This window comes from Canis aureus, chromosome 9 (genome assembly GCF_053574225.1).
Source record: "Canis aureus isolate CA01 chromosome 9, VMU_Caureus_v.1.0, whole genome shotgun sequence".
Taxonomy (NCBI): Eukaryota; Metazoa; Chordata; class Mammalia; order Carnivora; family Canidae; genus Canis; species Canis aureus.
Genome location: NC_135619.1, coordinates 36769054 through 36787734, shown reverse-complemented (window position 1 = coordinate 36787734; position 18681 = coordinate 36769054). Strand labels below are relative to the sequence as shown.

The window sequence follows — 18681 nt, the reverse complement described above, 5'->3', positions numbered from 1 at the left end:
CACAGTCTACCAGAAACCAACCATACTTATATTTGATAGGATACATGGAAATGTTATTTTATCTGCAGTTTCTTTATTCTCTTTTTCTTCCCTTTTTTTCCAGGGGATAAACTAGGAGAGAGCAGATTGCTCAGCCTGGGATCTGATACACAAGAAGGTGCTAGGGAGCAGGAGAGAGAAACTGCCTTTTTCGTTTTTAACTGAAGTATAGTTGACGCACAATTACATAGTTGACGTACAATGTTACATTAGTTTCGGGTGTACAATATAGTGATTTACAAGTCTATACTTTCTGCTGTGCTCACAAGTGTAGATATAATCTGTTACCATATAACAAGTGCTATTCCAATACCATTGACTGTATTCCCTATGCCGTACCTCCTGCCTCCGTGACTTATTGGTCTCGTGACTGGAAGCCTGTATCTCCCACTCTCACTCATTTTGTCCATCCCCTTACCCCTTTCCTCTCTGGCAATCATTAGAACTAGTTTGTTCTGTGTGTTTACAGGTCTTTTTTTTTTTTTTTTTTTTGCTGTTTGTTTATTTATTTGTTTTATTGTTTAGACTCCACAAATAGATATATAGTATTTATTTGTCTGACTCATTTCACTTAGCATACTACCCTTTAGGTCTATCCATGTTGTTGCAAATGGCAAGACCCATCCTTTTTTTTTTTTTTGGCTGAGTAATATTCCATTATTTATATATGTATATATACACCACATCTTCCTGATCCATTCATCAGTCAGTCGGTGGACACTTGGATTGCCTTCATATCTTGGCTATTGTAAATAATGCTTCAATAAACATAGAGGTGCAAATATCTTTTCAGATTAGTGTTTTCATTTTCTTTGGGTAAATACCCAGTAGTGGAATTGCTGGAGCATTTGGGATTTCTATTTTTAATTTTTTGAGGAACGTCCATACTGTTATCCATAATCGCACCAATTTACATTCCATTAATAGTGCACAAGGAGTGATTATCCAAGTGGAACTTTGGATTAAAATTACTCCTTTTCCTCCACATCCTTGCCAACACTTGTTATTGCTTGTCTTTCTGATTCTAGCCATTCTGACAGGTGGGAGGTGATATTTCACTGGTTTTGATTTGCATTACTCTATTGATGAGTGATATTGAGCATCTTTTCATGTTTCTGTTTGCCATTTGTATGTCTTTTTTGGAGAGATGTTTATTCAGGTCTTCTGCCCCCTTTTAATTGGATTATTTGGGGTTTGTGGTGTTGAGTTGTATAAATTCCTTATACATTTTGGATATTAACCCTTTATTGGATATATCATTTGCAAATATTTTCGGGGAGAACCTGCTTTTAACAACCCATATTCTCTTGTCTTCTGTGTAGTTTTCTGGTTGCTAGAAGGAGTCCAGAGTTCTCATTATAATCCTGTGCTTTTAGATTCACATTAAATAAAATTTCAAGAAAGGCAACAAACGTGTCAGTGGGATTAGAGTGAATCGGTAGCTGTGAGCTAAGGAATTATCCAAGTGGAAGGGCCCCAATTCTTGTGTTCCTCATTGTCAGTGATCAAATCATTAATCTCCATTTGCAAAAGTCTACAGAATTTTCTGGGGTTCTTTTATTTTAAAAATAGTAATAAATTATAAGTAATTTGGAAAATTCTAAAAATACAAGGAATAAAAGAAAATCACCCATAATTTTACAACCTATTGATGAATTCAGCTAACATTTAGTTGTATGTTATCCCAACTCTATGGATATTTTTATCCACAAACTTGAGCTCATGTTATATATATCTTGTTTTTTCCTTTGTAACATGCTAAGTATTTTTCTTGAAATAATTTAAATTTTTGTATAATATGCCACTCTAAGATATGACCTAAGATTTTGCTTTCCTTTGAGTATTTAAACCAATCCTCTATGGTGGATATTGATGTTGTTTACATGTTCTTTTCCATTATAAATAACATTACAATAAACAGCATTTAACAAAAAATTTTGTGCATATCCATGATTAATTGTTTAAGATATATTTCTCTTACAGGTAGAACTTTGGATTAAAAAGAAATTAAACCTTTAAAAAACTTTTAAGATAGATTTCAAATCCCTCCCCACATCTCTGAAAAGTTGTATCAGTTCATACCCCTGTTGTCAGTGTGATGTTTCTCTACTTTTAAAATATTACAGTGCTGATTCTTCTCTTTACAATTCTCTTTTTTTCTGATTTTTTCTTGTCTCACTTTTGCACTCCTTTATCAACTTTTATTCCTTAAGTTTTAAAATGATCATTGCATAAAGTTTATTTTGACACTGCCTTGAACATTTTGTTGAAAACAGTTTATAGCATCCTCATGAAAAAGAATCATACTCAAAAATTAAGAACTCACCGAAAAGCAATATATATTCATGGAAAGTGTCCAGTACTAGGTGAAGGACTCCTCTGGCAGGTGCCTGAGAAGCACAAGGCATGGTAACCCTCAGGGGTCTCACGATCTTAGTTGGAGAAATACAACCAAGCTTGTATATTTTAAAGAACAGTGCTTTCTCAGCCTTTCTAGACCTGTGCCCCCCAAATACTGTCTCATTATCTTCTGTGTATCACCTATCTCACTCTCCAAAATTTTGCCTGGTTTCTTTTTGTAATTTGTATTATAAACTAAAGAACCAGGCCCATTGAATGTGCTCTTTCAAACTCCCTGTGCACAGATGCTCATCCTGTTCTGTTGTTTATTGCTTCCCCCAGTGGAGAAGTACTGCCTTTGAGAATTACCCAAAGCAGGATTCTTTGAAATGTACTCTAAGACCCTGAGATAGAGTTTACCACTGAGACCTGGCTTGATAAGGCCTAAGTTAAACTGTTTCTCTTTTTTTGTTTTTTAAAAATTTATTTAATTATTTGAGAGAGAGAGAGAGAGAACATTCATGCACATGCGAGCTGGGGAAGGGGCAGAGGGAGAAGGAGAAAGAGGAAGCAGACTCCCCCCTGAGGGTGGAGCCCAATTCAGGGCTCAATCTCACTACCTCTAGGTCATGATCTAAACTGAAATCAAGAGTCTGATGCCCAACCAATTGAGCTACCCAGGTGCTCCTAGCTGGATCTATGCCTCCTTCCACAGAATGCTCACCTTTCCCTTTTTCCATGTCGCTTTTTTTTGGCGTCTATATAACATCCAGCCTTTTTTCCTGATTCCAAACATCTTGCATTCTGCCTTGGGCCCAGTAATTGGCTTTCTTGCTTCGTCCCTCACTCTCTGTTCCTGGACTGCTTCTTGTTATTCACTTCTCATAGACCCAATGGCCTATTCTTTTCCTCCCTGGGATTAGGCCCCCATACCTTTCACTAACCTCCGTGTTAGAGCACAGTGCCTGGCCAACACAATGTACATAATCAATATATGTTGAATGAATCAATGAATTGGGAGCATTCTCTTATTTGAATTTAAGTTTATGTCTTGGGCTTAGTTGAGACATGTTGAAATATTAATTTCTCATTGTCTTTCTTTCTCTCCTCCTGTTCCAGGTTCCTTGTTTTTGTTTTCTTAGTTTTCTACATCAACTACTATACTAGACATGTGACATATGTTATTTCCAGTCTTCACAACAGTCTTGCAAGACAGGTGTTTAACCAAGGTCATTTTACATACAAGGAAACTGAAGGTCCCAGAGGTTCATTAATTTCTCCAAAATCACTCAGCAAATCAGTGGTTGACTACACTTCTCCATGGAGCTACTAACCACTAGCCTCATTCCTTAGGTTTCTATGCTTCATTCTTTTGGCCTCCCATGACTGAATATCCTGATTGTACACCATTATCTTTGCCTGCATCCCAGTTGAGATAGAAGGAATGATGACAGAATGACAAAGGTCTTGCCAAGATCTTGACATGAGAGGTTGAAGCCAGGGACTGAAGGAGTTAGAAGGGCCCAAGGTAGCTCCACATTTTCAGTCTGAGAGAGCAGAAGAATGGTAGTATCACCAAAAGAAATGGGTAGTTAAGAAGTCTTATTCCTGTAGCTTGTTAAATCAGATAGTGGGTGGAAGTCCAGTGACTCTACTCCTTGGTTAACCATGGACAAGTCTCTTAGCTTCTCTGAGTCTCGGTTTCCTCATCTTTCCTGAAGCATAATTTTCTTCCACTCTCATGTTTGTTTTTGGTTTGTTAATCAAGTGATACAATAGATTTGAACTTGCTCTATAAGGAGTCAAGCCGTGTGCACATGTTGGCTGGTATCACTGCTGTCAGATATGTACAAGAATTAGGCTGTAAATGGAGACACCAACTTCTTGGATAAAGTTTGTCTATGCCAGGGGTCAGCACACTGCGACCTATAGGCCAGTCTGAACTGGTACCCATTTTTGTATGGCCCATGGGAAAGGATGTCCTTTACATTTTAATATGGTTGAAAAATAAAAAGAAAGATACTTGTAACATATGAAAATTAAATGAAATTCAAAGGTCAATGTCTATAAATAACACTTATTGGAATATAGTCAAATCCATGTTACTATACTATATATGAGTGCTTTCACACTGCAACAGCAGAATTGCATAGTTGTGCAGAGATTGTATGGCCTGCAAAGCTTAAAATATTTACTATTTGGCACTTTACAAGAAAAGCTTGCCAATCCCTTGTCTATACTTTTGGGGAGCCATTTCTAGGTCTACCACTCTGTGTTCTTCCTATCTGTTGAAGCTTCTGGAGAGGAAAGGAAATTTAAAGAAATCTCGAAAGGTTTTCACTTGCTTACTAATTTCTTTGATAATATTTGTCTTCTTTTTTCCTTTTGCATGTTTTTATAAAATAATTTTTATTCAATGTTGAAACATTTAAAGATTTTATTTATTTATTCATGAGAGAGAGAGAGAGAGAGAGAGAGGCAGAGACGGGCAGAGGGAGAAGCAGGCTCTATGCAGGGAGCTTGACGTAGGACTCGATCCCCGCTCTCCAGGATCAGGTCCCGGGCTGAAGGCAGCGCTAAACCTCTGAGCCACCTGGGCTGCCCCTATTATTACTTTAAAAGGCAACCCCATTGCTAACTTCAAACTATCCTTAATATGGCTGTATGAACAATAAGAGACTCTTTTTTTTTTTTTTTTTAGAGGGAGAGAGTAAGAGTGGGAGGGGCAGAGGGAGAGGGAGAGAGAGACAGAATTTTAATAAGCAGTTTCCATGCTCAGCACAGAGCCAACGCAGAGCTCAATCTCACGACCCTGAGATCATGACCTGAGCCTAAATGAGGAGTTGGACACTGACTGAGCCACCAAAGCACTCCAACCATAAGAGACTCTGAATGATAGAGAACAAACTGAGGGTTGATGGAGGGAGGTGTGGGGGGAATGGGCTAGGTGGGTGATGGGGATTAAGGCACTTGTGATGAGCACTGGGTGATGTAGGTAAGTGATGAATCACTGGATTCTATTCTTGACCAATATTGCACTGTATGTTAACTAACTAAAATTTAAAGAAAAAAAAAGGCCATTCCAACACATGTTTTCATTTTCAATGATACTTCCTTCTGTTCTCAGCATATGTACTTCCAAATGGTTGTAATAATGGTCTACTTAACATTTTCTGGTTGATGTAGTCTTTTTAGGTGGTTTTAAAACTGTTACTTGATTATTGCCTTTCCTTTTTTTTTTTTTTTTTTTAATAGTGGTTGTGCTGTGATGGAATGGTACAGTTTGTAAGCTATATATATTTCAGAAATACTTCCTACTTTTGCCTTGGGTCAAAAATTTTTTCCTCAATTGTGAATGCAAATGCTTCTCTCTGGAGCCAGTGCTGAGTAGCACTGACCTGCCCATTGCCCTTTCCTACCTTACTTTGCTTGGACCTTGATTCAGGCGCAGAATACCTGTTGAGCTTAAAAATGGAGAAGGATGAGGAGTAATGTTAAGGAGAAATGTCATATAAGAAATGAACTTGATAATTAATTAATTAGGATACTTATCTAATTAATTAGTTTGCTTACTTATTTGGTGGTACATGGGCTGGGAGTGAACTTGATACTTTAAAGGTGATTTCCCAGACCTCCCTCCAAAGCATTCAATAGTAATAAAAATACATTTAATAAACAAAAATATTCTGTGTTCACCTAATGATGATGTGAAGGATATATTTGTGCTTTCTGTTGCATTTTTAAACAACTGAGAATAGAAACAAGACTATTAATGTCATGTTAATACTGTTGACCCTTTCACTGTATTTATACAATAAACTCAGTGCGTCAAATTAACTTAATACCATGAAATATAAGTTATCAATTAACTTAATGAAATAAAAGTAAAAAGATGTCTGTTTATATTTTATTCTCTTATTTTCCTTAGTGAGAAGCTGGATGGAAAAACTAAAAGATAAGGTAAGAGAAATATTTTCTTCTTTTGGACTTATCTTAAAGGGCATGGCTTTGTCAAATAAAAGATCTCAGAGTAATGGAGCTTTATTTCATCGTTCTGGTTCTGGTCATCTGTGCAAGATGTGCAAAGATCTGTGCAAGATGTGCAAAGAAGCAAGGCCACTTCCAGGTGCCCCACAAGAAGGAAGACCTTCCCTTTAAGTTCCTTCTTGTATAATGCAAGGGACACCTTATTCTTCGGAGCACCATTCCTTTCTATGAGGGCATCATCTACTATGCTCAGGTGAAAAATACCCTTGACATATCAAGGTGGAGTTTCTTCTAGGGATCAAGAGTGTAATACCAATTTACTTGGCATTTCTTGTCCCGATGCAAGTTTCCTGTAAACCTGATCCTCCTGTATAAGGAAGAAATACATGGATTTTGGAAGGCATTGATTCTTCTGACCCAAAGGCAAAAACTGATGGATTTCAGTTGAGGATAAAATATGGTTTGGCATCCTCAAACCATAGTGGGGGTGGGGTGGAATAAAAACACCTGGACACCTGAGCACCCCCTTAGATCAACTTTAATGTAGTCTCTCATAGTGCCACTACATATTAGGTGACAAAGGGTTGACTTGCCTGGAATGGCCAACTGTAAAAAAATATTTTCCTCTCTTGCATTAATTCTGCCATCTATGTCTGATTGACAATATTAATTTCCTTCCAGGTTCCTATTTTTCATTTTCTTTTGAATTTTAGCACTCTCCAAGTTTACATTTTTGGTTACCTTAGAATTTTAAACTGGAATTACTCATAAAAATATTGATGGAATCCTGGATTCTTGCTGTAGCCTGTGTCAGATCTCATTACTATAACCCAGCTCAGATTTAACTGAGGGTTTAGTGAATGGAAATCTTTTCAATTGCCACATATTGAGTTATTTAAATCACCAGTCCCAACATATCCTTATGTTGATTGTATTCTGTATCTTTTTTATTATTTGGAGTCAATTCTTCCCATATTTGGATCATCATCATCATCATATTTGGATGATTAATATTTATTTGGCTGCAGCTTAATGTTAAAGAATAAATTACAATGAAAAATGTATGATTATATTAATTCCCCTCATTATTTTATCTTTGTGCTTCTCAGTAAAATTAAGCATAGATGGTTTTTGAGAATGAGACTATTTTGTGATCATACTTATTAAAAGTAATATTGAAAAATTTTAAGCATGTTGAGGTTACTGGAGGTTATTTTGGTATCTGTAACAGGTCCAGTTGTCTAAGGGAGGTATTACTGGATAGACTGAGCATTTGGGGAAAAAAGATAAAAAATTAAGAACTGAACACACATTAGTAGTGCTTTTTGTTATTTTTCAGGAGAAAATATGGTGCAGTGAAAAGGAAATAGGCTTTGGTAGATTAATTTAGGAACCCATATATCATTGTTTTTATAGAAAGTATCATCTGAGTAAAAAAGTGCACCAAAAAACCCTTACAAGAATAAATTTTTGCATGTAGCCAGTTTTGAAGTTGGATACTGCAAAATTTCTTACCTGTATCAGTAGCTATCTTTACCATAATTTTAAAAAATCTGTACAGCTTTATAAAAGGCTGTATTTTCTATTTCTGTAGACCCTTCTTGTCTTATCTCAAAGGCTTGGCACCTTCTCTCTATTGTTTTCACCAAGAGAAATAATTTTATGTGTGACCCTTGAGGTTTTCTAGTCCTCTATTTTCTTTTATAGTATTTTTTTAGTATGTTTTAATTAAAAAAAAAATAGAAAAAAATAATTGAGATTCTAACCATGTTATCATGTTTGTCTTATTTGATGCCTTATTTTTTCATATTTTGACTTTTTCTTGGAGGGACTCACTATAATCTTTCCCATTTTACCCCTTTCTCCTCTGGGTAAAATATTATACGCTTACCTGGGGCATGCCTTCATATGTGCACACATACATATGCATATACATACATGTTTCCTCTCTTCTTCTTTCCCTTTCTCCCTCCCTCACTTCCCCCTGCTCCCTTCGGGTATCTAGCTAACTAGTTGGCTATCATCTGTAAAAGTCTTGTTAGTCATTATCTTCAGAAACTATCTGAGAGTGAAACTATTGCCTCTTCGATGAAAGTTACAGAATCCCTTAGAACTGGACACTAAATACTTATTTAACTGGCTCTTTTGCCAACCAGGATATCTTTTCAGTTTAGTATTATTCAGTTGTACCTGATATTGGTATTTCTGTTAGTTTGGCTCTAGAAAGAACAGCGTTCTAAAAAATTCTGAATTATTCCTTTTGCTCTTATTGTTTAGTCTTTCTATATTAGTTAGGACTATAATCAGCTATGAGTGACAGAGAACCCCAATGATTAATGGCTCACCCAAGATAGAAGTTTGTCTCTCATTCATGAATCTGGACTTAGCAGTCAAGGGTTAATGGGGGAGCAACATGGTGACAGGCTCCTTGTATCTGATGCTCTATCATTTGTGACCTTCATTCCCATGGTAGGTCATTTGTGACCTGCCATTCCTCATGGTACTGGATGGCAGTTCCAACCTAGTAAGGTCCATATTCTAGCCAGGGGAAGGAGGAGAAGAGAAGGCAAAGACACCTCTCTCCTCTTCAAAAGGAAGATAAAAGCACTCTCATTCTCAAAATATGGGCAATAAAGGCTGTGGACTCCTCTTAAAGAGTATGTCCTGGAAGTTGCGCCTGCCCGTAATGCATTATCTTACGAGATTTATCACATGGTCACAGCCAGTTGTGCAGAAGGCAAGGAGAAGTGATTGTTACTGTGTGTCCAACTGAAATGGGAGGTTCTATTGCTCTGGAAGAAGAGGTGAATGGATATTGAGGGACAGTCCCTGTACTCATTGCATCACCTCCCTTCTTTCTGTCTAAATGTCCAAGTTTAGTGATGCTTGTTAGGGAAATCCTAACTTGGCTACCTATTGATATATCTTTTCAACATCTAAAATACCTCTTGAAATTGAAGAGGCATAACAATTTTAGTATGTAATAAAGACCAACTCTATTGTTGTGTCACCAAGATCATTCTGTTTCTTCTAGCTTTAGGAAATAACCCAGAAAATGAATGATCCAGACTATATTGCATAGCACTGATTCTCATGTGTGGTCTGGATCAGCAGCATCAGCATCACCTGGGAATTTGCTAGAAATGCAGTTCTGGGGCCCCATCCTATACCTACTGAGTCAGAAACTCTGGGGATGACGCCCAACAATCTGTTTTACCAAGTCTTGTAGGCAATTCCAATACATGTTTAAGTTTGAGAGCCATTGTTGCAAAGCAATATAAGGGCTCTGTCTTAACCCAGACAACTTTAGACAGTACAGCATATCATTTGGTTTTCTTATACATTTCTTGAAAACAGGTGTTTCTGAATGATGGAAGATACCTAAGAAGGAAGGATAATTTTCTCATGAATGTGAAACAAAGCAAACAAAAAAACCTAAACAAACTCAAACTAAAAACAGCTATATCTAGTCATATTTTAACTTATATAGTCTGTTTTAAAAGTGTCAAGCTTTTCACTGGGAACTATTTTCAAGTTTACAAAAAGGACACAAGAATAAGTATAAAGCATGCTCCTATGCCTTTTAGCCAGATGTACTCTTTTTTTTTTTTTTTAACATTTTATCCCATTTGCTTTATGATTTGCTGGTCTGTCTGCCCATCCCTGCCTCCTTTTTTCTGAACCATTTGAGGAAAAGCTGCATATACCATGGTGCTTTTACTCCAAATACTTTAGTGTGTCTTTCTTAAAAATGGGAATATTCTGTTAGAACACATAGTACAGTTATCAGCTTGAGTACATTTAACATTGATATAGTACTTTTTATCAAATCTGACATCCATATTTCAGCTTTTTTAACAGACTCAAAATACCTTTTTGAAAGCATTTTTCTTCAGTACAAGATCTAGTCTACGGTCATGTAACACATTTAGTTGTCATGATTAGTTAGTTTCCTATAATCTGGAACATTTTTATAGCCATCTTTTGTCTTTTATGACACTGACTTTTAAAAGAATACAGTCTTTTAAAAGAATAGTCTTCATTTTAGGTTTACTGGATCTAATCCTCATGATTAGATCAAGTTATGCATTCTCACTTGGCATATACTCAGGTGCAGCTATGTCCTTCTCAGGGGGTTACCTATGGAATACATGGACATCCAATGATTCTGAACAGAGAAGAGGTACTAGGCAGGATTTATAACTTAAAAAAATATATATGTGAGTCTTACTTGTTTTCATTTGTGCAGAAAACAAGTCATAGGCAATTCTAAAAGAAGAGCTTGTTCTCCATTAGTCAGTTTTGAAAGAAATGATTAAAATATATTTGAAGAAGAGAGGTTACTTTGATCCCATCTTTTAACTATAATTTCAAAGCAGAAGCAGATCATACACACACACACACACACACACACACACACACACACACGAGAGAGAGAGAGCAAGAGAGAGAAGAGATATTGAATTTTGGTGAAATGTACATGATTTAAAGCTCTGGAAATAAGAAATCTAAATGTGTAAATAAGAAGTATGAGAAGGAGTGACACATTTTGGAATAGTCATGGTATTGCTGTGGGATGAGGTTACATATTACGAGAAGACCCACACAGAGATTGATTAAGCTGAGCTTCCAACAGCTCAAGTATTGTTTTTTGAATATACAACTCTTTAGAGTCTAATCTATGAGGCTTAAAGTTGATCATATTTCAATATGTACATATGTTTCCCTGTATTGGGAATGATGGTTTTAAAACAATAGATTCACAGCTCTTGTGAGGTACTAAAATTTGCTCTTGTCCAATGTTTTCCCACATGGAAAATTACAGTTTTATCAGACTTAAGTAGATTTGGAAGAATTTTAGAAAAAGTTTGGGTTTCTGCAAAGCATATTAATTTGTTGAAAAGTGACTGTGCTTTGTTTCTTGGAGAAAAACACTTAGTATGCTGATGAACGATGCTATTGTTCTCAAATTAATGGAAAAGTTTCCATATTCTGCTCTAAAACAAGACTCTGGAAAACAGAACCAGTGAGTGAGCTGGCTGTGTGCAGAAAGAAGGAGCTGCAGTTTTGTAAGGGCTCGTGTATTCCTTTGATTTACTTTTGGAAATGTTGGGAAAGCATCACAGTCTGCATACTTCAGCACTTTTTATAAAACTTTTATTCTCTGTCCCTTTCTGATTTGGGTTTATTCAAGGTACTAGAAATACTTTTTGCTGTATTAGAAATTTTAGAAATAGTCAAATAAATGAAGAGACTCATAGGTTCCTCCCCTACCCTCAATTATTCTATCTAAAGTCTAAAGATTTTAATTTTTTAATGTATTTTGCCTGGGTAGGCTTCTAGAAGAGGCCTTCTTTGAAGGCAAACCAGTGTCATATTCCTCTATGAAAGGGCTTGTAAGTACATAGTCCTCTGGTCTTTAGGTGTCACATTGGCCAAGATGTAGGAGCATCTTTAGTCTGATGTCCTTACCCTGAGCTTGGGAAAATCCTGAGCTACTTACTGAAGCCTAAGGATCTGTGGACATTATGCTGCTCACTTAGAACCAATGTATCCATGGTGACACCTTGGGGACATTGGAGACACACCAGGTACCAGATACTTCCAGGCTCTTCTGAAGGCACCAGTGTTGTTGGCAGTGATCTTTGGTACCCTGCTCTACCACTTCCTTTCTTTGGGGCTGGGGATGCTTAAAATTCCCTCCCAAGCCCCAACTTTGGTCTTATCCACTGGGCAGATATTTCCTTTCATGTAAATCCCTCTCTGCTCCTTGTCTTTTTGTCTGTGCCCTAACATCTAGCATCCTTCCTCTTCCCTTTCTTACTGTAGTGAAGCTGAAACTGTGAGACAGCAGACCACCAATGTCAAGGCCCGCCCCTCATCCCCCAAGAAACACAATATTCCAGACAGCACTTTAGCCCCACTGGAGCTTGTCTTAGGCTGATATTTCCGATTTATAGCATTTTAATAGTCCTGGCATTCTCAGAGGCTTACTTCATCCATCTTTAATACAAATTATATCTCTGCCACCAAAACCTGATGTTGACAAATGTGCATAAGCAAGTGGCTGGAGGTGCCACTAGGTCTGGGTGATTTATTTCAGTGCTTCTTCTAAATACTGGAACTTTCCAAAAATAGTCCTAGCTTTCTCTCTCTTGCCTTCTCCCTAAAAAATACCTTTATTCTAGGCACTATTTTATGACAAAGCAGGCAGGAGAATTTCAGGTGTTTAAAAACCTTCTGTCATCCAGCAAAAATGAGAAACCCAGGGCAGTGGTCTATTTAGCATCCTAATGCTTGTCTCTTTTTCTGTGCAGGCTGGCTACATGTCTGGGATGCTGGTTCCTGTAGGCGTCGGGATAGCCGGAGCCTTGTTCATCTTGGGAGCACTCTACAGCATTAAGGTCATGAATCGCCGAAGGAGAAACGGCTTCAAAAGGCATAAAAGAAAGGTATGGAACCAACAACAGCAAAACCTAATCAGTTTCAGAACATTCTTCGCTTTTCCAATTAGCTTAATAAAGCACACAGGGCTTAATGATGCACGAATGGTATTGACATGCCCAGTGGTTTGGATTAGCTGCTACAGCTGCTGCCTTGGCTTCGGCTTTGTGTGTTGGAGTCCCTTTAAAAGGGGCCTGTTTTTCAGTTTTGCTCTGCAGCAGAGGGGGTTTAATGCTTTTCTGTTTTCTTTCTCCAGCAGAGAGAATTCAACAGCATGCAAGATCGTGTCATGCTCTTAGCCGACAGCTCTGAAGATGAGTTTTGAATCAGATGGGAATTTCATTGGGATACTCAACTGTGTTATTATTTTATTTCTTATTTTGGGGCAAAAAAAGAACAGCATCCTGCCACATCACTGCTGTCAGGCCATCAGGCTTATTATCTATTGGGCAGTAGATTTCTCTTATACTGAGCAGGAAAGGCATGATGTAGACTTACTGTAATATGCAGTGTTTGTTTTTAATTCTGTAGTGAATGTTCTACAACCATAGGCTACAACTCATCAATATGCAGTGTATATGTTGTTCATTAGAAGTTGCTAGGTAAATATTTTGTATTTTTGCAAAGGGCCTTTTCCTTGATTTACCTGCACTAAGTATAATGATTATTGCTGCCAAAGCATGTTGACTCTGAAATAGAAATCTTAACAGAATGGCTCATGATGACTGCATTTGGCCTACTTGAAGTGGTAGGCTTCTGGGCCACGGTACATCCTACATTTGTATCAAAACTAGCAGCAAGCTGGAATGAAGATTTCTTGGTGCATTAGGATAATATGTAGATTTGTATCTATCTTGAATTATATTCTCTAGTCTCTCAGTTTTATTGTTTTGCATCTTCTGTCTTATTCTCTGCAGGAAAAAAAATGCACCAGAAATAATGCATTAAATGGACTTCTCAGTCTTGATGTAAACTTGCTCTCTTAAGTAGTGTAATTGAGTCCAACAGATGTGTCAATAGATGCTTATATGTTTATCACTAAGAGGTGTTCTCTTTGTGTATCATTTGACTTTGCAAGAAGAAATGAGGAAGAAATCAAGAAGAAAATGAGGTAGGTAAGCTCTCTGAGCTTTTATGTCTGCCATGTGGCTCTGTGCTTGTGCGGCCACTATTGTGGATTATTCAGAGCATTGCTTTTCTACTTCTGCAGTCTTGGCCATGGAATTATGGGGCCACCATTGGTTCTTATTCGGCTTTATTAGAAAACAGACATTCTGTGGTATATGCAGGCTCAGTGGCCAAAGCCCTGGCACATGATGGAGCTTACAAAAACCAAACCTCTCAGGGCATCCCCTTTTGGGGATATTGGCCTATGCTAGATTGTTTCTCGTTTCTTTTGGAATGTAATTCCTTGCCCTACCTTTGTAGTCTGGGTATTTGAGTTGAATTTTTAGGTAAAGACTGGGTTTATTTGCATGGAAGAATAAAGGTTACTAGTAACACTGTCCTTAGTACTTGACTCATGGAGAGCTTGTTCACATTTATTGGAGCCTGTGCTACTATATTCGAAGTGAGCTGCACAGTTATTCCTCAGAGCTACTGTGTAAGGTAGGACATATGTTTTTGTTCTCCCATTTGACTGAAGACAGAACCGAAGCAGAGAAGTGATTATCCAAAATTATATCCAGGTACAATCAGGACAAGAACCCACTGGGATTCAAAACTGTGTATCCCTATCATCAATTCAGTGCCCTTCCACATACTTTGCAGGAAGCAGTGAAATTCCAGAGTTCTTTAAAACCAAGATTCTAAGGAAATACAAGAGATCCTTGAACAACATGGGATTGAGATGCATGGGTCCACATATACATGCAAGATAGTGCAGTACTGTAAACATATTTTCTCTCTTATGATTTTCTTACCATTTTCTTTTCTCTATTTTACTGATTGTAAGAATACAGTATATAAAACATTTCATATATGAAACATGTCAATTGGCTATTTATATTACAGTGAGCCTTCTGGTCACCAGTAGTCTATTAGTAGTTTTGGGGGAGTCAAAAGTTGTATGTGGATTTTCAACCGTGCCCGCTGAACCCCTGTGTTATTCAGGAGTCAACTGTAGTTGGTTGGCCAAGGAACATGTCACATGAATTTCTGTCTTTGTTAAATGAAAAATGCCTTACTAATTTCCCTCTTATGCAAATTCTTTTCCTCTCTGACCTCCACTATTTCCTTAACAACCACATAAATTTAAGTATCACCTGTAGAGAACGAATAGAGAAACTTTGTAGAATCCATCCTGGAATGATAACTGGCTTACAAGAATGTTTTCACCTTTTTTTTTTTTTTCCAAGAGACATAAGCAAATGTGTGAAATTGGCCAAGAGAAATGAGAAGCTCTATACAGTCAAATAGAAGTTAACAATTAACAAATAAGTTCAAAGTCAGGTTTTAAAAATAAAATTCAGAACCATGACACTCAGAAATGATTTGTAATTTCATGAGCCAAGACATCTTGATATCGCATAGGGTGTGTTTGCCTTTTCTTAGAGCAGCCCCTTGCTGTAAGTATTCCTAAGGTTAGGAGGAAGTGGGCATGACATGGTGTTACTCTTATTGTATTCTTGACAAGCTATTTATAGCAAACACACAATAGGCCATTTCATTTAACCAACACATTGGCAATGCTGATGGCAATTAATGCCTCGGCCTACTCATAATCTGTAGTTTTAACTAGATCATGCCTAAGAGGTTGAGCTTTCAAACTATAGAATGATAAAGTCACAAATAATGAACACATATTTTCATTTTTTCCAGAAGGCTACAGGGATGATGTGTGTGCACTATGGCCTCCGCAGAAATGTCTCTGCCGTCCTTTTTGGGACAGGTGACTGTTAAAAGAAAAAGATGACTTAGATCACAGTAGACTTCTGTACAAACCCATTTCAACACCTGGGTTGGTGGAAGGTTCTGTGGATGTGTTTATTTTGGCCACTTTTCTCCCTGCTGATGGGTGTGAAACAATGATTTTCAATGGTTGGCTGAAGTTATTCAGACAATCAGAAAAGGTTGTCATGTTCTAAACAAAATCTGAGATTGGGGGTACTGCCACTGGAGGAAGTGCTGGCTGGTGGTTATACTATAGTCCAGATTAAAAGTAGTAAATCAGGCACTGGTAGGTTTACCTAAAATAAGTGACTTATAGCTGTCTGGCTTCAGTTGCTAGCACCTTCCCCTCTGAACTGTATTTACTTCCTCAGACCTGCACGAGTCCCAGTGATGGAGCTGGAACTGTGTCTATATCCTCAGTGGGAGAGGCGGTGGCTCCTAAGAATCACCTGGGATATTTGTGCAACACACAAATTCCAAGGCCCTGCCCCAGACCCACTGAATCAAAATCTCCTGGAGAGGAGTTTGGGATTCTTATGTCCAGGCAAGTTAGAGCACAGAGCCGAGAGAACAGCTAGAGAACAGCTTCCTTATTAAGGAGACAAGGGAGAACAGTTTCCTTGGGGGAAGAAAGCCTTTCCCTAGTCAGTTATCCAATAAATCACACCTCCCACTGTGGAGAAAGGAAAATAAAGGGAAGGAGAAAAGGATAGAAGCTTCTAGAAGAACATAGAATCTGGATCAGAGAGAAAAGGGTTCCTCTTGGGTTCCTGACACCTTTTTCTCTATCGGAAGATAGTATTTTTCTTTTAAACCTCCTCAGAGTTTCCTCTCCTGTAACTTGCTTCTTTCAGTAGCTTCTGGCTTAATTTATATGCAATATTTGGAGTTAATTAGTATCCCAGGGAAACAGATTCCCTTAGCAATGCTTTAGCATTGGCTTCAGCTCATAAACTGCCTCAGATAAGTCTTCCAGAAACACTTCTTAAAGTACCTATATCTCACACTGGTCAACAATGTTGTGGGGAAAATTTTAAAGCACAGTTTTAGAACATGTTTAACATAGTTTTAGCTTGGTCAATCAAAGTTTGTTCTTTTTTTCGTCATTTTTTTTAAAAGGCTAAGACTTAAAAGTCAAATGTTACAGTGACATCAGAAATAACATAGAGCAGCATAGAACATTCTGAATGCCTGGTACTTCTTTCCATGTTCCTCCAGATATCTCCTTCATGTGGAAATCCAAATGAAATCCCTTATTTGGAATCATATACACATCTTGGAAAGAGAAGCCTCAAATCATCCACAGGCATTGCGATTTCTGTAGATATGAATAATCATTGTTTCTATCAGTTGCTAAAAAGCTGCTTTTAGGAATAAGGTATATTATTATCTGGTATAAGTTTTTAGCCGCATGACCTTTTGGCAAGATAGGCTCTGTTATGACTACAGGGAAACCTGTTGAAAAAGAAATCTCTACTTTTTACAGTATGTGAAGGTATGCTAACAGGGGAAGAAGTGTGAGTAGAAGAAGATGAAGAAAAATCTTGATGCAATGCAGCTGTAACATGGTACAAAACTCTGAAATGTACTAGAGGATGCCAAAGTGCTGAGTGGACCAATGCCTGGAAAAATGATAAAGAGAAACAAGGAGAAAAAGGCAAATGAGGTAGACCATTGAATGCAGGGGAAGGGACGCTAAATCTAAATTTGTTTTCATTCTCTCCATCAAAGAAAATTGCTCTATACCAGGTAGAATGGACACAAGTGGGAGGGAATTGAAGCCTAAAATCGATGAGACAAAAGGAACTTGGTTATTTTAAGTAAGCTTAAGCTCACTTAAATATCTTTCTTAATAACACAGAATTCAAATAACTGAATATAAGTCTCTAGGAATAGGAAATAATTTGAGAACAGAATAATAGTGTTGACCTAATAAAAGCACCTTATTTGTACATTTAGTATCCCCATAATACACAGATTTTGGGGGCTTGTTTGCTCTGATAATTATCATTTTTTGGCAGTCAACATAGCTGGAAACATAATTCTGTTGCTCAAGTTCTACATGTGACAAAAATAATCAGCATTTATTTTGTAAGCCACTGCTAGCTATACAAATGCATTGGGATTGCCCTATTTTGGGTAACCAATATATCTAACTCCCTGTTAATTAGCTTAAATTTCTATTATGTGTATATAGGATAAAGGAGAGGAAAGAAGGGAGGAAGGAAGGAAGAAAAAAGAAATTTCCCTCAGGAAACAGCAACAAAAGTATAGAGTCAAATCCTATGCTCTTTTGTTCTAGTATGCTTAAACACACAAAACAAAATTGGGGTAAAAAAAAAAAACCCCTCTCAAATCTTCCATTTATTAAAGCAAAGATCTTACTTTCCCTTCTCAAAAAGCAACAGGAGCAATAATACAAGCAAAAATCAATAATAATTTGTAATAGAGAGTATACATGTTCACCATAAGACTCTATCTCCAGATCCAAAGTTCAAGACTGATTTTGTTGAGAGATATAAACTTTTGTGGAATAAGGATGGAGGAACGGAGAAGGAGTAGAAACAGAAGAATTAATGAAAAATCCTTTTTCTCCCTCTTCTCAAAGTTTCTTGGTGTAGGAACAGGGTACAAGCAGAATGGAAGGCTAATGGAGTGCTTACTTGTGTTTTTTTATTACCTTGGAGGTGGAGAGGTCATATGCTGTGGTCTGCAAAGACTGAACCTGGTATCAGGTTAGGATCCTGGGGCTTTAATTAACAGTGTACTATGCATTTCCATATTTCCTTCCTAATTCACACCAACATAAAGGAGGGGGACCAATAGCATTTGAAATATTTCTCCAATTTTATGCCTCACAGCTTAGCTATAGAGTTTGCATAGTTACAGATATCTTTGTGATCAAATGGACCAAAATATACATGTAGGAAAGTATAAGTCCAATCTTCCAAAAACAGAAAGATGTTTGGCTACCAGATG

General features: G+C 37.4%; 2 protein-coding genes across 8 annotated transcripts in view; both read left to right on the top strand.

Annotated features, from left to right (window-relative positions):
- The window catches only part of ARMH4 (armadillo like helical domain containing 4), a 163020-nt gene extending 148703 nt beyond the window's left edge, over positions 1–14317 (top strand). For 5 of the 7 annotated variants that reach the window (XM_077909436.1, XM_077909435.1, XM_077909438.1 and 2 more), the window contains 3 exons: positions 6308–6339; positions 12684–12818; positions 13067–13852. In XM_077909436.1, coding sequence (XP_077765562.1) covers positions 6308–6339; positions 12684–12818; positions 13067–13135 — 236 coding nt within the window. In that variant the 3' untranslated portion in view covers positions 13136–13852. Of the gene's footprint in view, positions 1–6307; positions 6340–12683; positions 12819–13066 lie in introns of those variants that run through there. The other 2 variants (XM_077909430.1, XM_077909434.1) reach the window with 2 other exon arrangements.
- Positions 14318–17048: 2731 nt separating this feature from the next.
- Positions 17049–18681, top strand: part of LOC144320649 (putative protein FAM10A4) — a 29916-nt gene continuing 28283 nt past the window's right edge. Inside the window, exon 1 of the mRNA XM_077909439.1 lies at positions 17049–17368. The gene's annotated coding sequence lies outside the window, so the exon portion shown is untranslated. The remainder of the gene's footprint in view (positions 17369–18681) is intronic.